Source organism: Pelodiscus sinensis, chromosome 1 (assembly GCF_049634645.1).
Source record: "Pelodiscus sinensis isolate JC-2024 chromosome 1, ASM4963464v1, whole genome shotgun sequence".
NCBI lineage: Eukaryota > Metazoa > Chordata > Testudines > Trionychidae > Pelodiscus > Pelodiscus sinensis.
Window position 1 is genome coordinate 212434687 of NC_134711.1, and position 23803 is coordinate 212458489.

A 23803-nucleotide genomic window follows, 5' to 3' on the forward strand; every position below is an offset into this window, starting at 1 on the left:
TTTTGCCCATGGTAGTCCATACTAGAAAAATGACCCAGATGCTGAGGCTATGTCTACACGACAAGGTTTTTGTGCAAAAATGGCTGGTTTTGCGCAAAAAAACGCAGAGCATTCACACCTCAAGTGCATTTTTGCACACAAAAAAAATACAGTAAATTCGCAGAACAGAGGGCTTTTGACAGTAGAGTTATTCCTCTCCCTACAAGGAATAACTCCGGGTATGTCTACACTACCACCCTAGTTCGAACTAGGGTGGTAATGTAGGCAACCAGAGTTGCAAATGAAGCCCGGGATTTGAATTTCCCGGGATTCATTTGCATAAAGCCGGGGGCCGCCATTTTTAAATGTCCGCTAGTGTGTGAAATGAGGAGTAACGGTAGTTCGGACTAGGAAGCCTAGTCCGAACTACCTAGTCCGTGCCGCGTGTAGCCGCGCGGCACAGAGTACGCACTAGCGGACATTTAAAAATGGCGGCACTCAGCTTTATGCAAATGAAGCCCGGGAAATTCAAATCCCGGGCTTCATTTGCAACTCTGGTTGCCTACATTACCCTCCTAGTTCGAACTAGGGTGGTAGTGTAGACATACCCTCCTTTATGTGCTACAGCTCTTGCACAAAAAGGCACGTGTGAACACGCTGCAGGAGTTTCTTGCACAAAAAGAGCCTATCAGAAAAAGCACAAGTGCTCTGATGCCATTCTGTGAATGGCCATCAGAGCTTTCTTGCACAAAAGTGTCCATGCAGTGTGGATGCTCTCTTGCACAAAAGCACATCGCTTTTGCAATGCGCTTTTGAGGTGTGGAGGCACTTTTGCACAAGATCTCTTCCACAAAAAGCTTCTTGTGCAAAAACCCTGCAGTGTAGACAAACCCTGAGTTGCGTCAAAGGGGAGGGTGCAAAGGTGCCATTCACAAATCAGTGAGTCACAGCTGGCCCAGTCCTTGGTTCCAAAAGCTGTAAACTGCACTCATAAGGATACTCTGACCCCTTTTCTACAGTTCTGTTCTGTGATGGGGCAGGTTCCCGCATGGCCTAGGGGATAGGGTGCAATGCAGGTATATGTGTATGTGTCTGAGGGAGGGAAGCATGGGAACCATTACAATGGCTCTCTGCCATCTAAGGATCTCACACTACTATCTCCTCAAGCAGATAGGTAAACTCTTTAGGGTAATTATGTGGTGCTGGAATGGGCCAAACCTCTTTGTGCTCGTTTACCAATGTTTGACAAATGACATCCATGACCAATGGGTGAATAAAGATGGCACATTTACAAAAGGAGACTTTTCTCTTTCATTCTTTTATGGAGCAGGGCAAATGTTAATCTCATCTATATCAGTCAACTTGTCTTCCCAATTAAAATATAACTGGCAATTTGCACAAAGCACCATTTGCAGCTTCCCACAGCGTCCCTTGGCTGCAAATGGCAAACTGCAGCCAAAGGGAGCTGCAAGGCTCTGTGGCTGTGGAGACTCTAAGTAAACAAATTGGAGCAGACCAATAGCAGCTTTTTCAGAGTGGATCCGCAGACCACTTTGAGAAACACTGAACTAAGCTAACAGTATTTCTTTTTTTATGGAGAACAGGGATGTTCCCTTCTTCTATAGCTCCTGGTGTCATTTTGAAAAGCAATTTCAGAAGAAGAAACTCTTACGCTGTATGAAGCCAATAAAAAAAAGGTGTGAAAGATGCGCATACAACAGTAGCTCAAAAGAAAGACTTAAAAATAAAGTCCATATTACAATAACTGAAATGCCACGGTCTATGTGCAAAAGTAAAGATAGTTATTCAGCACCTTTAACAAAAGCAGCATGATATTAACATTCACAGCTGGTATTTTGTTCCTTCAAATAAGTTATCTGAAACGACACTAGTGAAATAATGACAATGGTGGCATCATTTGCACTCCTTTTGCAAGGGGCTCTGTTAATTGACTATTGTATCTGACAGAATGACATTTCTGAATTTCCTATGTATAAAGGGTGAGTTGGTGGTGGGAAGGGAATGAATGAGTGTACTTCTTAGTACATACTGATTCACTGCTTTTATTGTTCTCTAAAACCAATGTGTAGCTTATGCCCTTTGCTTAAGCTACTACGCATTCCGAATTCCTGTTCAGGTTTTAATCTGGAAAAATAATCTGTATGTGGAGGGTCTCAATATTTTGCTTTTAAGCATATGGCTCCCAAAAGGACATGGCAACCTCTAACATGTTCTGTACACATCATAGAATCATAGGACTGGAAGGGACCTTGAGAGGTCATTGAGTCCAGCCCCCTGCCCTCAAGGCAGGACCAAGCTCCGTCTACACCATCCCTGACAGATGTCTATCTAACCTGTTCTTAAATATCTCCAGAGAGGGAGATTCCACCACCTCCCTTGGCAATTTATTACAATATTTGACCACCCTGACAGTTAGGAATTTTTTCCTAATGTCCAATCTAAACCTCCCTTGCTGCAGTTTAAGCCCATTACTCCTTGTCCTGTCCTCAGAAACCAAGAGGAACACATTTTCTCCTTCTTCCTTGTGACACCCTTTTAGATATTTGAAAACCGCTATCATGTCCCCCCTTACTTCAGAAACTATTGAGCATACTATCCCCTCCCCCCCCCCACACACACATGTACACATGCTTTATGAAGGATGGGGAAAGTCCCTTGTGGAGCTGGAATTTTTTGTCAATGAAAATAGTGATTTTACCCAACGAAAGTTGCATTGCAATGCGAACGCTCGTGCAGTTTTGTTGCCAAAAGGCACTTTTCCTTGGCAAAACTTGCCAGTGTAGACAAAGCCTCATAGATTCAGTTTGGGGAAAGTTCAGTCATAAGAACTTAAGATCGGCCTTACTGGGTTGGACCAAAGGTCCTGCTTTGGGACTCGATAACCTCCTGAGGTCTCTTCCGGCCCTTGGATTCTATGATTCCATCTAGCCGAGTATCCTATTTGCCAACAGTGTCCAATACCAGATGCCCCAGAGGGAGGAAACACAACAGGCAATCCTCATGTGATCCCTCTTCTGTCCATTTCTAGACTGTGCCCATTTCTGACACTCATTCTGGCTCTCTTTGGGTCTGGAACGCTGGTCTGGAAATCTCATGAGAACAGGCATTCTCACAAGATATCAGGCCTTTCTGTTTCTGGTCACAGCTGGAATTCCTGATAGAACAACCTTTTTTGATAGTATCCTAGCAACTCCACTTCCAGCCATAAAATGAAATAAGTATGTGTGTGTGAATGAGAGAGAGAGAATGTGTGTGTGTGTGTGAGAGAGAGAGAGAGAGAGAGAGCGAAAGAGAGAGAATGTGTGTGTGTGTGTGTGTGTGTGTGTGTGTGTGTGTGAGAGAGAGAGAGAGAGAGAGAGAGAGAGAGAGAGAGAGAGAGAGAGAGAGAGAGAGAGAGAGAGAGGAAGGTGGAACCCTCTGTGAAAATTTTAACAACACTTTTTAAAATAAATATGCTCACTTCCAGTTTGTTTCTACAAATGGGCACTTTAGCAAGCAGTAAGGTGCATTGTTCTCACTTCTGCTTACCTTTGAAACTACCTTGAATACATTTACTAATTTTAGGCTGGCTCAGTCACCTTCTGAAATTTCAGTTTAAAGACAAAAGGGGTGTAAAATCCAATTTAAAGAAGAAAGTCCTTCTTGTTTTGCTTCTAATACCTTTTATTCTTCATTCTTAATGGCAATTACTGAATATTCTGCACCCTCTTGGAGATATTACTGTGATACAGTTGTAAGTATGCCACCCTTTTATTCTTAGGTGTTAATGGCAATTACTGAATATTCTGCACTCTCTTGCAGACATTACTGTGATACAGTTGTAAGTAGAGGTATTTAAGTGTGCCAAAATACAATTTGCCCTGGCAATATTCCCAGAACAGGAGAAAGCTGTTTGCAACAGTTACTTGGCAAATTCCATGCTTACTTGTCAAGTAAGATACTTACTTTTGTTTTATTACAGTCATTGAATTCTAATCCATATTTTGGAGAATATAAACAAAATTAAATAAAAACCCCTCTCTGAGATCGACTTAGCTCACTTACATACATACTAATGCAAACAGTGAAATTCAGAAAAACTAAACAGCTACAGGAAGATGCAGGATACTACCATTTTCTAGCTTTAGAACTGAAGATGTTGCAGTAAGATGTATCTAGACGAGCATGAGAAAAACAAATCAGTGTTGCACAAGATTGGGATGTACTGGACACTGCCTATGGATCCAGCACTGTATTTCTCAAACAGCTAAAGTTCATTTTGATTCAGGATCACAGAGGATCAGGTCTTAAAGGAGAAGAGAGCACGGCCTAGGAAAAGTTGAAATGAAATTATTTTAATGAGTGTAAAAATGCCTCAGTAGTAGCCTAGAACTACACTGATGTCACATAACTAGAGCAAGTTGAAAATAACTTTTTTCTATGGAAAATGACAAGTTTGGCATTTTCTAAACCAAAACAAATTTCAGCCAAAACAACAATAGTAACAACAATCTATTAGGAACTGCTACTAGGATGCCTTGTAGGTTGACATGTCAGTGCCACATGCTCCCGCTCTTCTGTACAGACTGGGCTCCCTGGTCAAACTGCATCTTCCACAGAGTACCTCAGTCTCCCCTCTTGAGAAGGGAGATAGTGTACCTTCAGAGTCCAGCCTGTAGAGAAAAATGAAGACACAAAACAATGGAGTACCAACTCCTGTCAGGCACTGTGGCAGCATATTCAAATAAAATATACATGTATTGGCCAAAATATTTTAGTTTTCAGGTCTTTGGTTTGTCAATGAAAAATAAAATCAAAAGTTGTCTTGTAAGACAGACCTTTTTCTTGAAAAAAGTTGGTTCAGTCAAAAATCCAATTTCCCACCACCAAACTTAGTGGAATAATGCCAGTTTATGCCAGTGGAGAATCTGCCCCCTTTTCTACAAGAAGATTTCCATTGTGTTTTGGGCAAATAAAAAAGCTACATAGAGCCACAGGATTTTATCCAAATTATCCAGAAAGCTCAGCATTTGATTTACACAGGGAGGATATTTGTTCTATTGGTAGTTGGTCCAACTAATGTGGAGGAGAGTATCCATAAGTGTTCACTGGATCTTGAGAACCACATTCTACATTCATCCTGCATCCTGAACTCTTGCTGAATGTGTGTAAAAATAGAAAGTAAAAAGAAAAAAAATATGGAGTTAGCTACCTTTGTTTCAGTGATTGTTATATGCCTAGATCTGACTTTGCCCATATTCAAACTGAGAGCACAGTGGCTTCTACAGTATCCTCTAAATAAGTTTAAATCAAAGTTTTTGGTGCAAGTGCAGTCAAGTGGTTATGAATTTAAGAAATATTTAATGATTTCAAGATACAGGATATAATTTTCATATCCAAGAAATATTATAGCCCTTTTCTGTGATTACTGACTAGACCATACAAAAGCCTTTTTAGTAGGGCCACTCCACTCTAGAAGTGACTTCATTTAAAAAAAAATTCATTGCGTAGCTAGTTACCTGTTTGTTTTTTCAGTAATCACTAATTCATATGTGCTCAGTTTACAAATAAATATGATTCTTCTCTCTCATTTCCTGATGCAAAAGTAAAAGTGAGTCCTTTTGGCCACACATTTCTTCATCTGTAATAAGGATTCTGCATGCTGAATAATACTCTCTGTGCAACCCCATTGTCTCTATAGCACACCTTCTGCGTCAAACAGGTAAACCACTTGGCCTCCATGTATTTGCAGAGGCATAAGAGACTGGAACTAAATAAACAGTTGTTTGGATGATACTTGGATGGAATAGCCACTGCTCACTCATTCTTTGCTGTGTTGACTCTGCAGGACTAACAGGAATAAAAGTAAATTCAGTGAAAATGCTTTTATCAGTAAAATCAGTGTATTTGACTCACTATATACAAGGACCATGTCTAGGTAAGAAAGTACCAACTATAAATGGCCACTTTCTAAAGCAAAATTTCACCTTAGTATTTTCAGTGTGCATATATTGTAACAGGAATGTCTACTTGTGCCTTATATTATATGTTTGATTTAAGAACTCTTTCATTTACAATTGGTTTCTGTGAAATAGTGTAAAAGATTATGTAAAACATTGTGAAAAGTGATTACTATTGGTTCTAAGACTCAGTTTTGCTTTTCTGTTTTAGGTTTTAGAAATGAAAACACGGTAAAATAGCCCATGGGGCAAAAGTCTGTGTTCATTACTCTCCCTTTAATCCCCTATAATGAATCACATAAACAAAAATAATTTCTTAAATATTAATTTAAATTTGCTTATGAGGAATTTCTGTGCATGTATAGTTAATGAAGCTCATTTAAAATAAATAAATAAGTCTATTTAATTCTTTATCTTTCTCTCATTTATGCTTGGTTAGTTTTCTTTTTGATGGTTATTCTTTAGCATGTGTGTTCAAAATAAAACTTACACTGTTACCTTACAAGTTTTAAATGCCAAAGCCCATGTTCATTTTCATTTTGGCAATATTTTTAAAAAGATTATAATAGTCTTTGTTCATTCCAAGTTGCCAGAATGATTGCATACTCTGAGTCTGAAAAGGTTTCTAACAGTTTTCTTTCTTTTAAGGCTAATGTTGCCACTGGCACTTTGTTGTGTCATAATAAATGAAACATAAAAACTTGTATTTGTTTTTATCCCTAATCCCTATCATTCATATTTAATGTCAGATACACTTGCCTTTTTATTTTTATTTTTTAAAAATCACCTCAGTAAAGAGAACAAATATAGGCAAACAATAAAGCCTATCCTTCAGATATCCTCTTTGCTAAACATTTCTACTCTCAATTTAGATAATTTCAGTTATTTTGGTCAACAATATATTAGCACACTTACTAGAGCTACTCAGCTTGAACATTAAATTCACTTTAAGAAACAAGACAGACATATGGTCTAGCAATTTGGTATCGCATTGGCATTCCCCCATTTGGAGCTCCATTCTGCTCATTTGGGAACTGGTGGGTTCAGGAGTGTACCCGCATCGTACAGTATTGGAGATGATTGTATTTCATTAGCTGAATGAATTTGTATCACTATACAGTATAACTGCTTCTATATCCTTTTAAAGTTATTACTTGACTTTACTTAATTGTTTTTGCTCTATTTCAGTTTAATCAGCAGTCCATCCACATATTCCATGACTGACAAAAAATGGCCATAGAAGCTTTCAGAGTCCATTTTTTGTTCCTATTAGTTCTAGCACAAGTGTGTCTATCATCAGGATTTTCATATTTAAATATTTGATGCCTGTATGCAAGTTATAGAATGCATTAATTGAAATAATTTGTGTTCCATTATGAGTCAATATAGTGCCATGGAGAAGCTTAGCCTTAAAAAAAGGAAACTGATAGAGCTCCTTTGAAGCAGCAACCATTTTTATAGAGATAAAAACACACAGAATACTGCAATTATTAAAAAAAACCTTGTTCCTAGTAAAAATGCATGTGATATTGAGCTTTATTAGTTTCTTCCCACACAAAATGCTAAAGTTAGCCACTTACACAAAATTAGCTATAGAGCAAGTGGACCTTGTCTGGAATTTATTCTGGACAAGTGTAAACCTTTGCAGAAATATTTTGTGGTAGTAGGCATGTCTTAACTATACAAGGGATAAAAGATTGTAGAAGTCTCAATTCTATAAGAGCAAAGATGACAACTTGGTTAAAGGCCCATCCTGGCTAAGAGACAGAATAAATGAAGCAATTAGAAATGTTAAAAAGACACAACACTAATAGCTAATAAATGGGAAAAAGGAGAAGTAGAGAGCAATAAATATAAATTGGAAGTGATGAATTGTAGGAAATTGATAAGGGAAGCTAAAGAGATCAGGAAAATAATCATAATTGGCAGGGCTAAGAATAATAAAATTGTTTTAAGTATATCAGAAACAAAAGAAAACATAAGTCCATTACTACATAGAGATGGCAAAATTGTTTTATTGGATGCAGAAATGACTAACTTATTCAATAAATATTTCTGTTCTGTATTTGGAAAGAAGCAGAATAATGTTCTTATTACATGAGTATAATGAACTACTTTCTAGTCTATTTGAGTAATTCAGTTAGGATGTTGCACATCTTCTAGAGAGAAACATGGTGAGCAAGGTAATATCTTTTTATTGGACCAACTTTTGTTGGTGACAAACATACACTTTTGAGCTTACACCAAACTCTTGAGGCCTGGGGAAAAACATTTTACAGTCATCAAACCCAGATAACTTGTACTCTAAAGCCCTAAAAATCCCGAAGCAGATTGCTAAGGACATGTCAGGCCCATTGACGTTAATTTGAATTTAATTTTGAAATACTGGGGAGATTTGAGAGGACTGGAAGAATGCGAAAGGTGTGTCAATATTGCAAAGGAGAAGGGCATGACCTGGTAAATATAGGCCAGTTAGCCTGACATCTGTCCAAGGAGAAATAACAGAATAAATGATCTGGGATTTAATCAATAAAAAAACGGGATAATCAGTATTAATAGGGAGGTGATTTTATCTCTGTTTAAATCGCTGGTAAGACCATTATAGAAATACTGCAGTCAATTCTGATAGGATGGGGTAGGGAACCTTTTTTGAATTGGGGGCTGCTGACCCCCAGGCTAGGTGGAATGGCGGGTGAGCTGGAGTGCCAGCTCAGACTTCCCAGTGGTGGGGAGGAAGGGAGACCAGAGCCTTGGGGGATGGATCAAGGCAATCTGGGGGGCCACAGGTTCCCCACCCCTGTGATAGGATGATTGAAAATTTGGGAAGGGTGCAGAGAAGAACCACAATATGATTCAAGGACTGGGGAAAGGCCTTACAGTAAGAGACACTTATGAAAAAGAAGACTAAGAGGTAACTTGATTATGGATTATAAGCACCCTCATGCGGTGTGTCTAGACTACATGCCTCCTTCGACGGAGGCATGTAGATTAGCCAGATCGGAAGAGGGAAATGAAGCCGCGATTAAAATAATCGCGGCTTCATTTAAATTTAAATGGCTGCCCCGATCTGCCGATCAGCTGTTTGTCGGCAGATCGGGGCAGTCTGGACGCGACGCGCCGACAAAGAAGCCTTTCTTCATCGGCACAGGTAAGCCTCGTGAAACCAGGTTTACCTGTGCCGATGAAGAAAGGCTTCTTTGTTGGCGCGTCGCGTCCAGACTGCCCCGATCTGCCGACAAACAGCTGATCGGCAGATCGGGGCAGCCATTTAAATTTAAATGAAGCCGCGATTATTTTAATCGCGGCTTCATTTCCCTCTTCCGATCTGGCTAATCTACATGCCTCCGTCGAAGGAGGCATGTAGTCTAGACACACCCCATGGGGAGAAAATAATGGATACTAAAAAGTTATTTAATTTAGTGGAGAAAAGTGTAACAAGAATCAATCGCTGAAATTTAAAACCAGAGAATTTCAAATTATGTATAATTTTTAACAATGAGAACAGGATAATTAATCATTGCAAAGCAGTGGTTTCACCATTTCTCAGTATCTTCAAGCCAAGACTGGAGACCTTTCTAAAAGATATACTTTAATCAAACATGAATTGTTTGGCTCATTACAAGAATTACTGTGTGATTAAAAGATGAAAAACACTATAAAAGTGACAGGTTAAAAAAACAATAACTGGATGAAATCCAGTGGCCTATGTTACACAGGAGATCAGACTAGGGCCGTGTCCACACTCAGGGGTTCTTTCGAAAAAAGTAGCCTTTTTTCGAAAGAACTTCCCCTGCGTCCAGACTCAAGCCGCGTTCTTTCGAAATTAAATCGAAAGAACGCGGCTTTTCTTTCGACGGCGGTAAACCTCGTTTCACGAGGAAGAACGCCTTTTTCGAGGGAGATCCGTCGAAAGAACGTGAGTCTGGACGGGGGGAGCCCTTTCTTTCGAAATTATTGGCCTCCAGGAACAAGCCCTGGTGGACAATCTGGGCCATGGGTTGCACGTCTGTGGTTCCTGGCTGCAGCCATTCCTTAAAGGGACAGGCGCACCCTCACAGCCACTTGTTGCAGACAAGGAGCCAGAGCACACGGCGACCTTGCTGCAGCATGTCACAGCCCCAAGAGCGTCCTGGCCCTTCCTCCGAGCCTTCTGGGGACCCAGCCAAGGGCTCCAAGCGCCGGGCACCATCCTGGTCCGGCGCAGAGATAAAGAGCCTGCTGGAGCTGTGGGGAGAGGAGGAGGCCTTACAGGCCCTCAAAAGCCGGCGGCGAAACGCCGACATTTATGGCCGCATGGCTGAAGCCCTGGCCCAGAAGGGCCACTACCCCCGCACCCAGGACCAGGTGCGCTCAAAGGTAAAAGAGCTGCGGCAGGGCTACGCCAAAGCCAGGGAGGAGAGCTCCCGTTCTGGGGCAGCCCCCCACTACTGCCCCTACTACCCCGAGCTGGACCAGATCCTGGGTGGCAGTGCAGAAGCACGCACACCACGGCGGTTCGTGCAGTCCGGACTGGCAGACCCGGTGGTGGACGCTCCAGAGCGGGAGCTACAGCAGTCTGGAGACGGGGACATGGGCCCAGAGGAGGAGGACACCGAGGAGACGGCGACCCTCACCCTGGAGCCAGTCACCCAGACCTCTGAGGCCTCCCAGGCGTCATCTGGCACGGGAGAGGAAGCAGCAGGTGAGTACAGTGAGTTTGTGTCACACCCGGGGGGGGGGGAGGGGAAGGTAGGTGGGTGGGTGCACAGTGGGTGATGCACAAGGGAAACCTGTCATGCTCATGCTGATGCCCAGGTCTCACACACACACACACACACACACACACACACACACAGTGTGACCTTCAGAATGTCTGCTTCCCCTGTCTCAAGGGAGAGGGCATGCCCTTTTGGACAGCTGTTGCACACATGACTGATTGTGATAGAAATGTAGCCGTGTTACTCTGATCTGAGGAAGTGGGTCTGGCCCTGGAAAGCTCATCCCCTAATAAACCATCCTGTTAGTATTGTAAGTGCTACAGAGTCCAGTTTATAGGACTGATTGTGTCTTCTTCTTTTCCTCCACAGCCGGACCAGCCGTGGAAGAGGGCCGCAGCACCCCAGCCCCACCTCCATCTCCATCTCCACCTCGGAGACATGGGAGCCGCAGACACAGGCGTGTCTACGCCGACATCCTCCGGCAGCACGTCGAGGCTGTGCAGGAGCAGAACGCCATCCTGCTCCAGAGGGCGGAGGCAGAGGAGAGGTGGCGTGATCGGCTCATGAATGAGCTGGTCCTGCAGCGCACAGTGCTGTACGCCACCCTGAGGGAGGTCAGCGGCTTGCCTGCTGCTGTGCCTGGTCCTGCTCCTCCAGCACCCCATGACCCCACCCCACCAAACCCCCCTTCCACAACAGCAGCCCTTTCCCCCCTTGGACCTCCCTCTCCCCCAGCCCCCCCAGCTCCCCAGCCCCTCTCTCCCCCTGGCCCTCCTCTCCCCCAGGCTTCCACGTCCCAAGAGCCCCCCAGCAGCCAGCCAACCGACAGGTGCATCACCCGATCCCGTAGCCGGGGAGCACCCCAAACACGAGGCCCAGCCAGGAAAGGGAAATCTGCCAAGCCCCGTTCAACCTGATCCCCTTCCCCCCTCCAGGTTTCCAGGCCCCTTCCCCCCTCCAGGTTTCAATCACCCCCATCACCCCAGTTAAAGCACAAACAAAGGGTTAAAGGCACTGTTTGTTTATTGTATATAGTTTGGCAACAACAAAAATGAAGAAAATTTTTGTTATTTTGCCACATTGTTGGATTATATGTACAAAATTATAAATAAGTAAAGAGAACATTTTATTTTGAAACACACCCTGGTGTAAGTGATGTGTCCAAACTGGGTCAGGAGATGGGTTGTGCAGTGAAGCTTCTATTGGGGGCCAGGGCCCAGTCCCCAGGCAGAAGCCCCTCAGTGCACTCAGTGGCCTCCACTGGAGAATTGGTCCCGGAGGGCCTCCCGGATGCCAACTGCAGACCGGTGAGCCTGGCGGATGGCAGCTGTCCGGGGCTGGGCAAAGAGCCTCTCCTGGGCATCAGCAGCTCTCCCTCACCCTGGTAGGAAGGCCTCCCCTTTCCTCTCCACGAGGTTATGGAGGACGCAACACGCGGCCACCACCTCGGGGATGTTGGTCTCCCCCATGTCGAGGCGTGTGAGCAAGCACCGGAATCTGCCCTTTAAACGGCCAAACGCACATTCCACCTGGTTGCGAGCCCGGTTAAGGCGAGCATTAAACTGCTCCTTGCTCGCATCCACCTGGCCGGTGTAGGGCTTCAACAGCCACGGCATCAGGGGATAGGCGGCATCAGCCACTATGCACACCGGCATGTGCACATCCCCAACCGCAAACTGGCGATGGGGGAAAAAAGTTCCTGCCTGAAGCCTCCGGTACAGGTACGAGTTCCTGAAGATGCGGGCATCGTGTGCCCGCCCTGACCACCCAACACAAATGTCCGAAAACTGTCCACGATGGTCGACCAGGGCCTGGAGGACCATAGAAAAGTAGCCCTTTCTGTTTATGAATTGGGCTGCTCGATGGGGCGGTGCACGGATGGCAATGTGTGTCCCATCGAGCGCTCCTCCGCAATTGGGGAAGCCGAGGGCAGCAAAGCCGGCCATGACGCTGTCCAGATCCGGTAGACAGATGAGCCTGTTGAGCAGCTCCGAATTGATGGCCCTCACCACCTGCAGAACGAGACAGACAACAAAGTGTTAGAAGGGGTGCCTTATGTCTTAGGAGGAGAACCCACCGCCCACCTTCCCTCTCAAACAAACAGCCCGGGAATCCCCTCCTCAGAACCCCCCCCCCCCCGCCCCCCAATTCAGGGTGAGTGGAGGAGCTCCCTCCCACTCCCACTCCACTTGGCCCTTCCTGACAGTCTCCCTTCCCCCCACCCCAAACTGTGACTGTCCCCAGACAATGACTTACCTCCATCAAGACGGCCCCGACAGTAGATCTCCCCACGCCAAATTGGTGTCCCACGGAGCGGTAGCTGTCGGGGGTTGCCAGCTTCCAGAGGGCAATGGCGACCCTCTTTTCCAGGGGGATGGCGGGCCGCAGGTGGGTGTCTTGCCGTTGCAGAGCAGGGGCGAGCCAGGTACAGAGCTCCTGGAAAGTGGTCTTTCTCATGCGGAAGTTCCGTAGCCAGTCTTGGTCATCCCAGATCTCCATCACGAGCCGGTCCCACCATTCAGAGCTGGTGTCAAACCTCCAAACACGCCTGTCCACGAAAAAGTTCGGAGGCAAGGGCAGTGTGGCTGCCGGACGGGGGAACCCCTCGTCCCTCTGGTCTGGGTCCAGCTCGGGAAGGAGCCTCATGATTGTCTCACGAAGATGCAGCAACAGCTGCAGTATGGTGGTGTGGGGCCCTCGCCTGCCCAGGGGCAGCTCTGGCTCCATGCCACAAATAAGGGTCTGCAAGCAGAAAAACCTCAAAAGAAAAAAGCTGCTGGGGTGTCCCAGGAAGCTGAGCACTCCAAAGCAGCACTGCAATGCCTTGCAAAATTCCTCAAGGGACAGCAAAGGCAGCTGCAGGAGCAGAGCAACGGGTGTTCAGGAGTGTCCCTCTCACCACGCGTCTCTGCAAAGGGCAGGCAGGCAGCACCCGGAAGGAAATGCTGCCCCCATGCCCTGGCAGAAGCAGTTCCGGGTGGCTTTCAATTTCGAAAGAGCGTCCGGCAGTCTGGACGCTCTTTTTCGAAATAGCGGATCGATCTTTCGATCCGCGCATTGTAGTCTAGACGCGCTCTTTCGAAAGAGCCTCTTTCGAAAGATGCTTTCGAAAGAGGCTCTTTCGAAAGAAGCCTGCAGTCTAGACACACCCTAGGATATCTAATAACCTCTTCTGTACTTAAATTCTATGAATCTCAGAAGTTGCTAAGCAACATGGTTCTGCCAAGAAGATAGACACAGACAATGATATTTTATTCTGATGATATAATACTGTAAATTAATATCTTTGCTAGAGTTTGTGTGGGTGGAGCTCTTTGAACTGGTTTTCTTAAACCACTTTGAACTGGTTCTCTTAAACACTCAGAACATTACACAGCTTGCTCATGTGGTTAAATTAAGTGGTTTTTTTTTACTGAAGTGTGCTTCTAGATTTGTAAAATCATTCCAAGTGCAACACAGAGAGAGGCAATAGCTTTCCCAACCCATGAGAATTTAAGGTTTCAAAAATATTTTCTGGATGAATCATGCCAAAAAAACAAACTCTCAAATCTTTTCACAAATAGACTATCCAAAAAACTTTTCAGATCCAGTCAATGTTTCATTGCAATAATTGTGAAATATTTCATTTCAATTTCAATCTTTTCAATTTTGTTTACTTGTTAACTTTCGTTCACATTTTAAATAAAAAGTTGTTTCAAACTGAAAAATTTCATTTTCAAAATGTCAGAATGGGATATTTCTTCTATTTCAAACTGAAAATTAAAACAGAACCTTTCTTTTAGTTTTGACAAATCAATATTTGATGATGAAAAAACGTTCCATCAAAAAATCCCCAGCCAGCTCTAATATCCATCTCTGTTGCAACAGAAACTTAAAACTGGTAGAATGTATATTATGTGCAAAGAAGAGTTTAGAGCAAATTCTAATAATATGGCTCAAAGTTCACATTCATTCTCTATTCATGATGATTTGCAATTACTACAATGCTTTCATTTTTGAAAAGCATATAAATTACAAGCACATGATGATGATGGTTAGCAGCGGCAGGCATTTATTTAAAAATACCGCTTAACAGCTGGCAGGAGAAGAAATCAGTGAAGACATTTTTGAACTCTGTGGGTTCAACTGCTATAAGGCTGTCATTCTTTAAAGAAAAGGCAAGCATATCTAGAGGAAGCCACTCTAGTCATCCAAATCATGAATGAAGCAGACTAAATGAACTCACCATACAGTACATTACACATACCCAAGAAGCCCAAAGTCTTTAAATTGGATAAGTGGACCAAGCCTATCTTGTAAATTGTGAAAAGCTTTTACTGAAACTTCATTAATATGTGGAAGATGAGAAGCTAATCAACTCTTATAGCCACATTCAGAAAGAGAATTTTACATTAGCCAATTTACCAATAAAAAGCACTTGCTGTTACTGTCTTATGAAGGTTTTAAACAGGTACAGGAGACACAGTTTTGCCAAGGTTACAAAGCATCTGTCTCTTGCAACTGCCAATCTAGAAAACATATGAATTCTTATTTCCCTACAGACATCGCCTGAAAAATGACAAATACAAATGTATAAGAAATAATAATGCATTACCCTTGCCACTCATTAGAAAGGACAAAGAGAGAAAGCAAGACATAAAGAGAAACTAACACTGTTGTCTGGATCACTATTTCAGCCATTTCTGGATGTGGACAAGCAACGCTATTTCTTGTCTGCTAGAGGTGTGTATAATCAAGAGACTGTGAATTGGTTTCTTAATGGCATTACCCCTAAATGTTATCGTGTCCTTATGGACAAAATAGCAAGGCATAACAATGACCTTACTGCCTGAATTTTCACTTTAACTTGTGTCTCTCTCCATGGCAGGATTTTAATTTCATTTTGAGCAGATTTAGTTCTTGAGTGGATGGGCCAGCAACCCACATAATGCAACAAAAAAATCTCAAACAACAGGACTTTTCAGACAATCACAGGGCCATTAAAGAAAAGAGAGTGATTTATTTGAATCATCAAACAACAGCTGACTACATTGCCTAGTTCTAACAGTATGGGTATCTTTACATATACACATCTACTCCCAAAAGCCACACACCCTAACCCATCCTTCTCCCTCCATATTCTTTGCAAATCAGGAAAATAGAAACTAGAAACTTGTTTGACAAGGAAGTCCACTTATTTGTATATTCCATATGTTGATTTGTCCTCCCTATTACAATCAGTTAATAATTTATAATTATATTTACATGTACCACTAATAAATACATATATGTGTACTGAAAAGGGGCTTCTCCCCCCCTCCCCCCCAGTTTTCTTACTTTAAAAAAATTCTATTTGTCTACTTTTTGTTTGGTGATCATGCAAACCAGCTTCTTAAATCAGTTCAAATTCAACATTTTTAGAATGTAATTATCATATGATAATTAATATGATAAACCTTTTCATATGATATAATTTGTACAGCCATGGGGCCTGTTTCACTGCTCCCTTGCTCCTTATGAATAGCAAATTCGAATGACACTCTCAACGGGTGTAAAGGACTACACAATGGATCAAGCAATGAAGAACAAGCCTCATTTTGTCTAGTCTTCCCTTTCCTTTCATTAAAATATCACAAATAGAACCAAACACAAATTCCCAATGTCTAGAAAAATAACTAAGGAGGAGAAGAAATAATTTTGTTATTGCTTTAGTTTTATTATCTAGGCATCAAGAACAATTAATCATAAACTGCTATCATGACTGACACACATATATTTTCATGCTTTACAAGGCAAACTGAATTGTTTTCTTGCCAATACTACTTTTACAATACTCTCTGCTGCAACAGATGATATCCCTAACACTGAAAAAGAAATCATTTTTCTGCACTACCAGCAAAGAAATGCTAGTGAGGTCATATAGAAGAAAAGGATATGTTAGGTCACCTACTTCACCCTCCTGCCAGTGCAGAATTGTTCTCTATATTGTATTCTCTAGTGCTTTGTTCTGGTTCAGTTTGAAACAACACCTAGGGAGGTCATCTTCAGAAATTGAATTTTTATAACGTAGCATCACTAGATAAACTGGGACCCAATGATGTTGCAGATGAAGCCACTGGAAGTTTTTCTATAGATTTCTGCAGGATCAACAACAGAACAGCCCCTAGTGTGAAACACCCAAAAAGAAAATAAAGTTGTCTTTGCTTTGTACATTTGTTTGGCTCTTTTCAGCATCAGTGGTTGTGCTTAATGCTTGAGTTTCAAAATAGCAGTTCCAAATGAAAATGCTGTTGCTGAGATTGGTTATTTCAAACAACCTCTTTGTGTCCCAAGGAATAGTTAATGAATAAAACTTAGATGGGTCAACTGCCCAATATATGTTGTTTCACAGTAATGAGATGATTGCAATGCAATGGCTTATTATCTTGGGGTCTGCAAAGGAAAATGCTTTGCATACAGCCCAGGAGGGTTTAATAGCATTATTTCAAATAAAATATTAGCTGCAAAATTTTCATAAGTAATGTTCCAGAAGAACTGGTTATTAATGTGAATGAATGAGCTGCAGTATTGTACACTGCTGATCTCATAGAGGAATCATAGCACTAGTGTATGTGAAATAGTTGGACTGTGCACCTCTCTCTGAAAGTTGCTAAAAGCTGTAAGAAAGTAATGGAGGGCATGCAGGATAAAGCAAAGAACTCTAGAATCCTGTTAATGTTCTGAAACAAATGAAGGAACAAGCTGAAACAACAATTTGTGTCTTATTTTAGGCTTGATATAAGCCTTGATAAATGCCAGCACTCCCAAATGGCAGCACTATCAAACTTCAGGGAATGTACTTGAAGTACTCAACCTCCATCCCAGAGGTATTCAGACACATCTTTTTGTGTATTTTTAGCAGTCATGCATGACAGAAATTATTTTTTGTAATGTAATAAATGCCAGAATATTTACTATAAAAGCTAATCACTTCTATAGCAGAAGCATTAACAATTGAAAGATTGGCCAAAGCACTCATTAAACATTTGGATTTTCTTCTCCATCCAAGTGAAACCATTGATAAGGGTCCAATTCAGCACTCTATCCAGGCAATCTGTCTTCAAATAAAAATTTCACATGGGCAAGAACTATAGGATCAGTCACATCTGGAACATGACTATAACCCAAACTCTGGTGTTTTGTGTACCACACAGTACGTTCCAAATCAGGGGTCTTGCCAAATGCTTTATGTATCAGAACTGAATTGTGTTGCAATTTGTGGGAGTGAGACTTTGCTCCAGCTAAGTCGAGGAGCCCTATGACACACCCAAATCCTCTGTCTTCCTTTTACACAGGTATCCCAGTCACTTCTTCCTCCAGGTAACCCCAACCTCCCTTGCAGAGCTATTAAAGCCTATGGGAGGAGAGAAACATAGAAGCTGGGGTATATCTCCCTTAATCCAACCCAGACATTTACACTTTACACACACATAGACACACGCCTCTGCAAGAAAGTCTGAGCAGACTGGAAATTATTCATCCTTGGTGCTCTACTCATTTCATTTTGAAAGGCTCTTGCTCTCACATTGCTTTCCCATTTATTCTTTTAAGGGCAGTAGATCAGGACAACATGAAATCCACTGACCTTCTTCATTGGGAAACAGTAGAATAAAAAAACATAATACTGATAAAAGAAGCAAGAAGTCAGAAAGGTAAGATGGCAGGTAGAAAAGCTGAAGGGCAGAAGAAGGCATTATTTCTGTGGATATGAGTCATAAGCAGGAATTTATGAGCAAGCTTACTAAGGTAAATCCCTGGCCCTTTGCATGACTGCATTATTTGTGCACAGAGCCTTGGATTTAGTGTTTATAGTGAAGTAGTTGTTTCAACACATTGCATTGTGCAAAATGTCTACCCAGTTCTTTTGAGATGTCTACCCGGTCCTTTTATTTTGAAACTGTTCTGTGAACAAAGTGACTTCACAGTCCTATGGATTTTTACTGAACAAATCTCCATACCTGAATTCAAACACCAACGGGGGTGTGACAATGGACATTGTAGAACAATATAAATGCAATGAGATTTTGCTTTATGCATGGCAGATACAAAGAGTGATCCCTGCTAGGGCACATGTCCCACAGAACTACTGACATGGATAAAGGAGGGAATATATGATTTGCCTCAAAATAAATCATAGCAGTAAAGAAAGCAAGGGGAAAAGGCACAAGAGCACAGCAAAAGAACAAAATAAAATAAGTACTGAAATGTATCCATGTGTATATGTACAAGAAAGCAAACACTTGTGGTTATTTAGCAATAGGCCAGTATTTTAGGTGGGCTTTGTCCTGTTATGTCATTTGCAAAGGGCTAGAACTAGAGTTGCTGGTGGTGCTGATGTACTCTCTGATTTGTAATATTTTCCATCATATACAGGGTTTACAGTTTGGTCCAATAGCTCCCAGCACCCCATTAAACAAATTTGTCCAGCACCCCAATCATTTTATTTGAATACATATGTATTTACTTATTTATATACTTATTTATTTGCTTATTCCAAGAAAGTATGTCAGTATCCAGATACAGCCGATCACCCCCCAAATTATGTCCACACTATTTGTACTCTGGTAAGCGAGGCTGCTGTGGGATGGTCTCATTAAAATCAGCAGCATTTTAGAATAAGGAAGACAGACAACTGTAGGCTTTAAAGCTTGTCAGGCTGTCCATTACATGTTCTTCGAGAGTTTATAAATATATAATATCTATAAGGTTGACCTAAGTGACCTAACCATTTAAAGAGCCTTTCAAATATTCAGAATTCTGGATATGCCAAGGGCCAGTGAACAGATCTGATGCCAGTTGCACCAGCTATATTATTTATTCGTTTTTATCTTCATTTAACAAGAATACTGGGGCTAAATTAAAAGTACTATAACCTTAAACATTACTTCCATTCTCAATTATTTGTATTAATGATCTTCTGATATAGCTGAATCATCTTATGTTTACTAAAGAGATTTTAAAACACAGAAATTACACAAAAAAGTAAGCTATACACTTCCCCCCAAGGTAGTGTTCCTCCACTTTGTTTACTGTTCTCGTTCCTCACCTCTTTTTCATCCACGTTTTCTTCCTTATGTTGACATTGCTCTCACACAGGGCCACATCCATGGAGGTCCTGGACACCTATTACTTCATTGACTTCAGTTTTTCAGGGGCTCAGAACTGGCAAGTTTTTCATGTTTCTGCAGCTCTCAGAATGCAGTGCTCCAACGTGCCCCATTTAGAGAGTCACAGAGCACTGGAGTGAACTGCAAGAGTCCCCTCACTTCAGTGAGTTTTCAATCAGGCCCTTAGTCCTTACTCTTTGGACCTAAGCTATTATGGTCTGCCATTTCCTTATCAATCCTACACCATTCTACACTCAGTTTTCTCCCAACACATAAACCTTGCTGGGGCCATGCAGGGTGACCATTTAGTTATGGTTACAGATAAAGAGGAAAGAACACTATCATCCCTCTCCCCTGCTGTGGCCATCCCCCTGGTGATGGGCAGAGGCCCCTTTGACTCTAGAATCATAGAATACTAGGACTGGAAGGGACCTCGAGAGGTCATCGAATCCAGTCCCCTGCCCTCATGGTAAAGAGAATGAGTCAGTTTAGTCTGCTATTTTATTTATAACGAAGTAGAAATATTCAGAAATGTTCAACATTTTCTATATTATTTTGAGTCAAGTTCTAATCAATGTAACGGACATGGACATAGTCATATTTATACAACTACTTCAATATGCTGTACGGATTCAAGCATCTACAGAATTAACATGATAGTTACCACAGAGGTAATACTTTTATTTAGAAAAAGCTTTTTGACAATGTTTACCTCACAGCATCCACAATCATAGACATTTACTTCCATTTCATTCACTTCAAATTACAGCACTCTCTATTTCCTTTTTGTAGTCCAAAGCTCATGTTTTAATTCTAATTCTCTGTTGCTTGAATGCATAATGCCTGGCTTGTCTGTGATCTACCATTATGCAGCATGATGGGTCAAAATAAGTATTTGTTATTAATGTATGAAAGTGTGATTTCAAGCAGCTCTATTATTATAATCTCATATGCTGGTACAGTAAGAGTTTCTGATGTATGATTGCTTCTAAATAGCACTTTCTCATCATTTAGATAACTGCTTGAAGACTAATACAAAAACAAGCAAGCTATGAATCTCCTCAACCTATTTTCTCTTGAACGTCATTAAGGAAAGGAATTATTGCCTCAAAAGTTGTTGGGAGTTTTGTGTGTGTGTGTGTGTGTGTGTGTATCTGTATCTGTAGTAATGCTCTAATACAATAACGAAGAAGAAGAAATATTTCTCTGATGCCATTCATAAATTAAAGGCAATGCTAAATTCTTTAAATGTGTGTAAATAAAAGTAAGATGTGAATAAGATAAGTACACATTAATAAAAGAATGTGAGGGAACAACAAAGGAAGCAATTATTGAACAGCAAAATAGTGTAGTCAAATTTGGGCTGACTTCACACAGCTTTCATGCACAATGTCTATTTTTCCCAATGTTCTTACAATAATATTCTCCTGGCTTCTATTATTCTGCTAGATAGTTATGCTTCCAACCAATTTTTAATGATGTACTGTTGGCCTAATGAATGCAATTTACTTTTGGATCAACTCAAGAACCACGAAATACAGGATACTGAGATTGCTCGTTGACTTAAAAACTTAACTTTTCATGATGAGCAGAGAGACATGCCGGCCTCTTTCAGTTCATATAAGAGCTCCTCATGTAGGGCAACCATATTACATGCTTTACAAACACCTTGCATCAATCAATCATAGTTATAAGGCATAGTTCATTTTAACTGCAAACAGCGGGTCTGCTTCTGATATAATTTACATTGGTTTCAATCAAAAGTAAACTCTAATAAAATACACTATCCAGATTCTCTATCAAGATCCATCTCCCTGGAGCCAATTCCTTGATGTAAGGATGCTAGGGAAGTGTTATGGGATAAGATGGAGCATGGCCAGAGCATTGACAATTCTGACAATCCTTGGCTGGCATTTGCCCATTTTGGAGCCACAAGCAGTCTAATCTATGCTGAGACTTTACTAAAACTGCCTGCAGAATCAAGGAGCCATAACCATTTCTTTTACATCTCCCCGCTCCTGTATTCAGCAATTGTGTAAAATTAGCAAGGTCATAGACAGAAATCTGGGATTTCCCCATCCCCACAAAGGACTAGAAACACAAGAGCAAATATGCCAACAAGAAAAGGGGTTGGATGATGAAATCTTATTCTCAGGAAACATTTTATCTAATCCTGTCCCTCTCTCGATATCCAGAAGCCCACCAGCACACACTGATTTAGAAACAAGTTAGTTCTTTGGTACCATTCTTTCAAACTCTACTTGGTACAACAAATAAAATAAACAGCAGATGGTAGGGAATCATCCACTTGGAAGCCTAAATTCAGAAATGATTTTTTTCTCACAGTATTCTTGAAAAATGATACATATTGTCAGTGAACAAGTGAAGCTGAACTAAATACTGTAGTAGTCACCAGATTTTTAAGTGCATGTTCGCATTACCAACTGAACAGCAACAGCAACAAAATCTGTGCAGTTTTTGAAGTTTCGCCACATATGCTCCACTTAAGCAGATAACAGTATATTCAGTTAAGACAAAATCTGATAGTGAGGGTGTAGCAAAACACAACAGACTTTCAGGAATGGATCTGATCCTGTGCAAACACTCGAAGGGCATGTCTACACGGCAGCATTATTTCGAAATAACTCATGTCTACACAACCATCTACACAGCAAGCATCTACCCCTCATTTCACGAGGAGTAAGGGAAGTCGAAGGAAGAGTGTTCTTCCTTCGACATCCTGCAGTGCAGACAGCACCAAAACCTAAGTTAAGATACTTTGACTTTAACTACACAATTAACGTTGCTGAAATTGCACACCTTAATTCAACTTTAGCCTGCAGTATAGACGTACCCTAAGAGTATGTCTTCATTAGCCCAGATAATTGGCACCTTGGTTAGCTTACACCAGGAGTGAGCAGACACAGTACAAAAACGTGCCCTAATTACTGTGTTCTCACTTGTGCTGTTCTCCCCAATATATGGCACTAGATTTTGGAGGGCATTTCCCATGATTATTTGTGCTGCAGTGATGGGGCTTACTTTGGGATTCTTCCCCAGGGAATTGTGATATGACTCATACATACCTGGGAATAATTATGGAGGTCTTTGGAGGACCATCAGCGTTTGAATTGTTTGAAGTCATTCCAGTCTCACTTGCCTGACAATATACATTTTCCCTCTCAGACAAAAATGCTTTTCCCTCTTTAAACAGCTGCCTCCAGTTGTAACTCATGCTTACTGAATCAAAGGATTTACTGGAACACTGTAGATAACTCTACCACAATCTGAGTGAGGTAATAACTTTTATTAGACCAACTTGTATTGGTGAGAGTTCACTTTTGAGCTTAAATAGTTCTTCAAGTCTGGGAAATGTGCTCAGAATATCACAGCTGAATACAAGAAGGAACAGTTTCTTTAGCATAAGTAGTTAACACATATTTCAAAAGACCTTTCAAGAAAAGATGGTCCATTAACACTGCAGTCATGGAATCTTTTACATTCTTCCCAAGATGTACAAACAAGGGAATATAGACAGACCCATAAGATTTAGCTACAACGCTTTCACTGAAAGAATACTCGTATTCATAGAAACCATCCTCAAATCACTCGCAGCACAAAGGACCAGCTTCCTTCCTACACAACTGACTTCCTCCAGAAACTTTGTGACATCCCTCAGAACCCCATCCTAACCTCCACAGATCTCACCTCCTTGCACACCAACATCTGTTACAATGGTGTCATTGTTGTCTGCCTAAAATATCTACAAGACTATGGACAACACTCGGATATCCAACCAAACTCTCATCCTTATCCATAACTATTGGATATTAAACAAAAAACACTTGTCACCCAAATATCCCCAAAGGAACATGCTTCAAAGTAGAAATAAAACCTATTCCAGTTTCATAGCTTCGCTGTTATCTACCACTCCACAGTGGAACATACAGGCGGCATCATTGCACAATTACAACCCATACTTGACGGGGAGCACATCCTGAAAACAATCTTCCCTGAACTCCCTCTTCTGCCCTTCAAATAA

The 23803-nt window shown here is 41.6% G+C and overlaps 2 protein-coding genes across 2 annotated transcripts in view; one reads left to right on the top strand and one right to left on the bottom strand.

Moving 5' to 3' along the window:
* Positions 1 to 23803, bottom strand: part of GLRA2 (glycine receptor alpha 2) — a 150981-nt gene that overhangs the window by 71170 nt on the left and 56008 nt on the right. The window lies entirely within an intron of this gene.
* Positions 9703 to 12247, top strand: LOC142823476 (uncharacterized). Its single transcript, XM_075914522.1, has 2 exons — positions 9703 to 10620; positions 11006 to 12247. The coding sequence occupies exons 1-2, from the start codon at positions 9933 to 9935 to the stop codon at positions 11551 to 11553; spliced, it is 1236 nt and encodes a 411-aa protein (XP_075770637.1). The 5' UTR covers positions 9703 to 9932; the 3' UTR covers positions 11554 to 12247.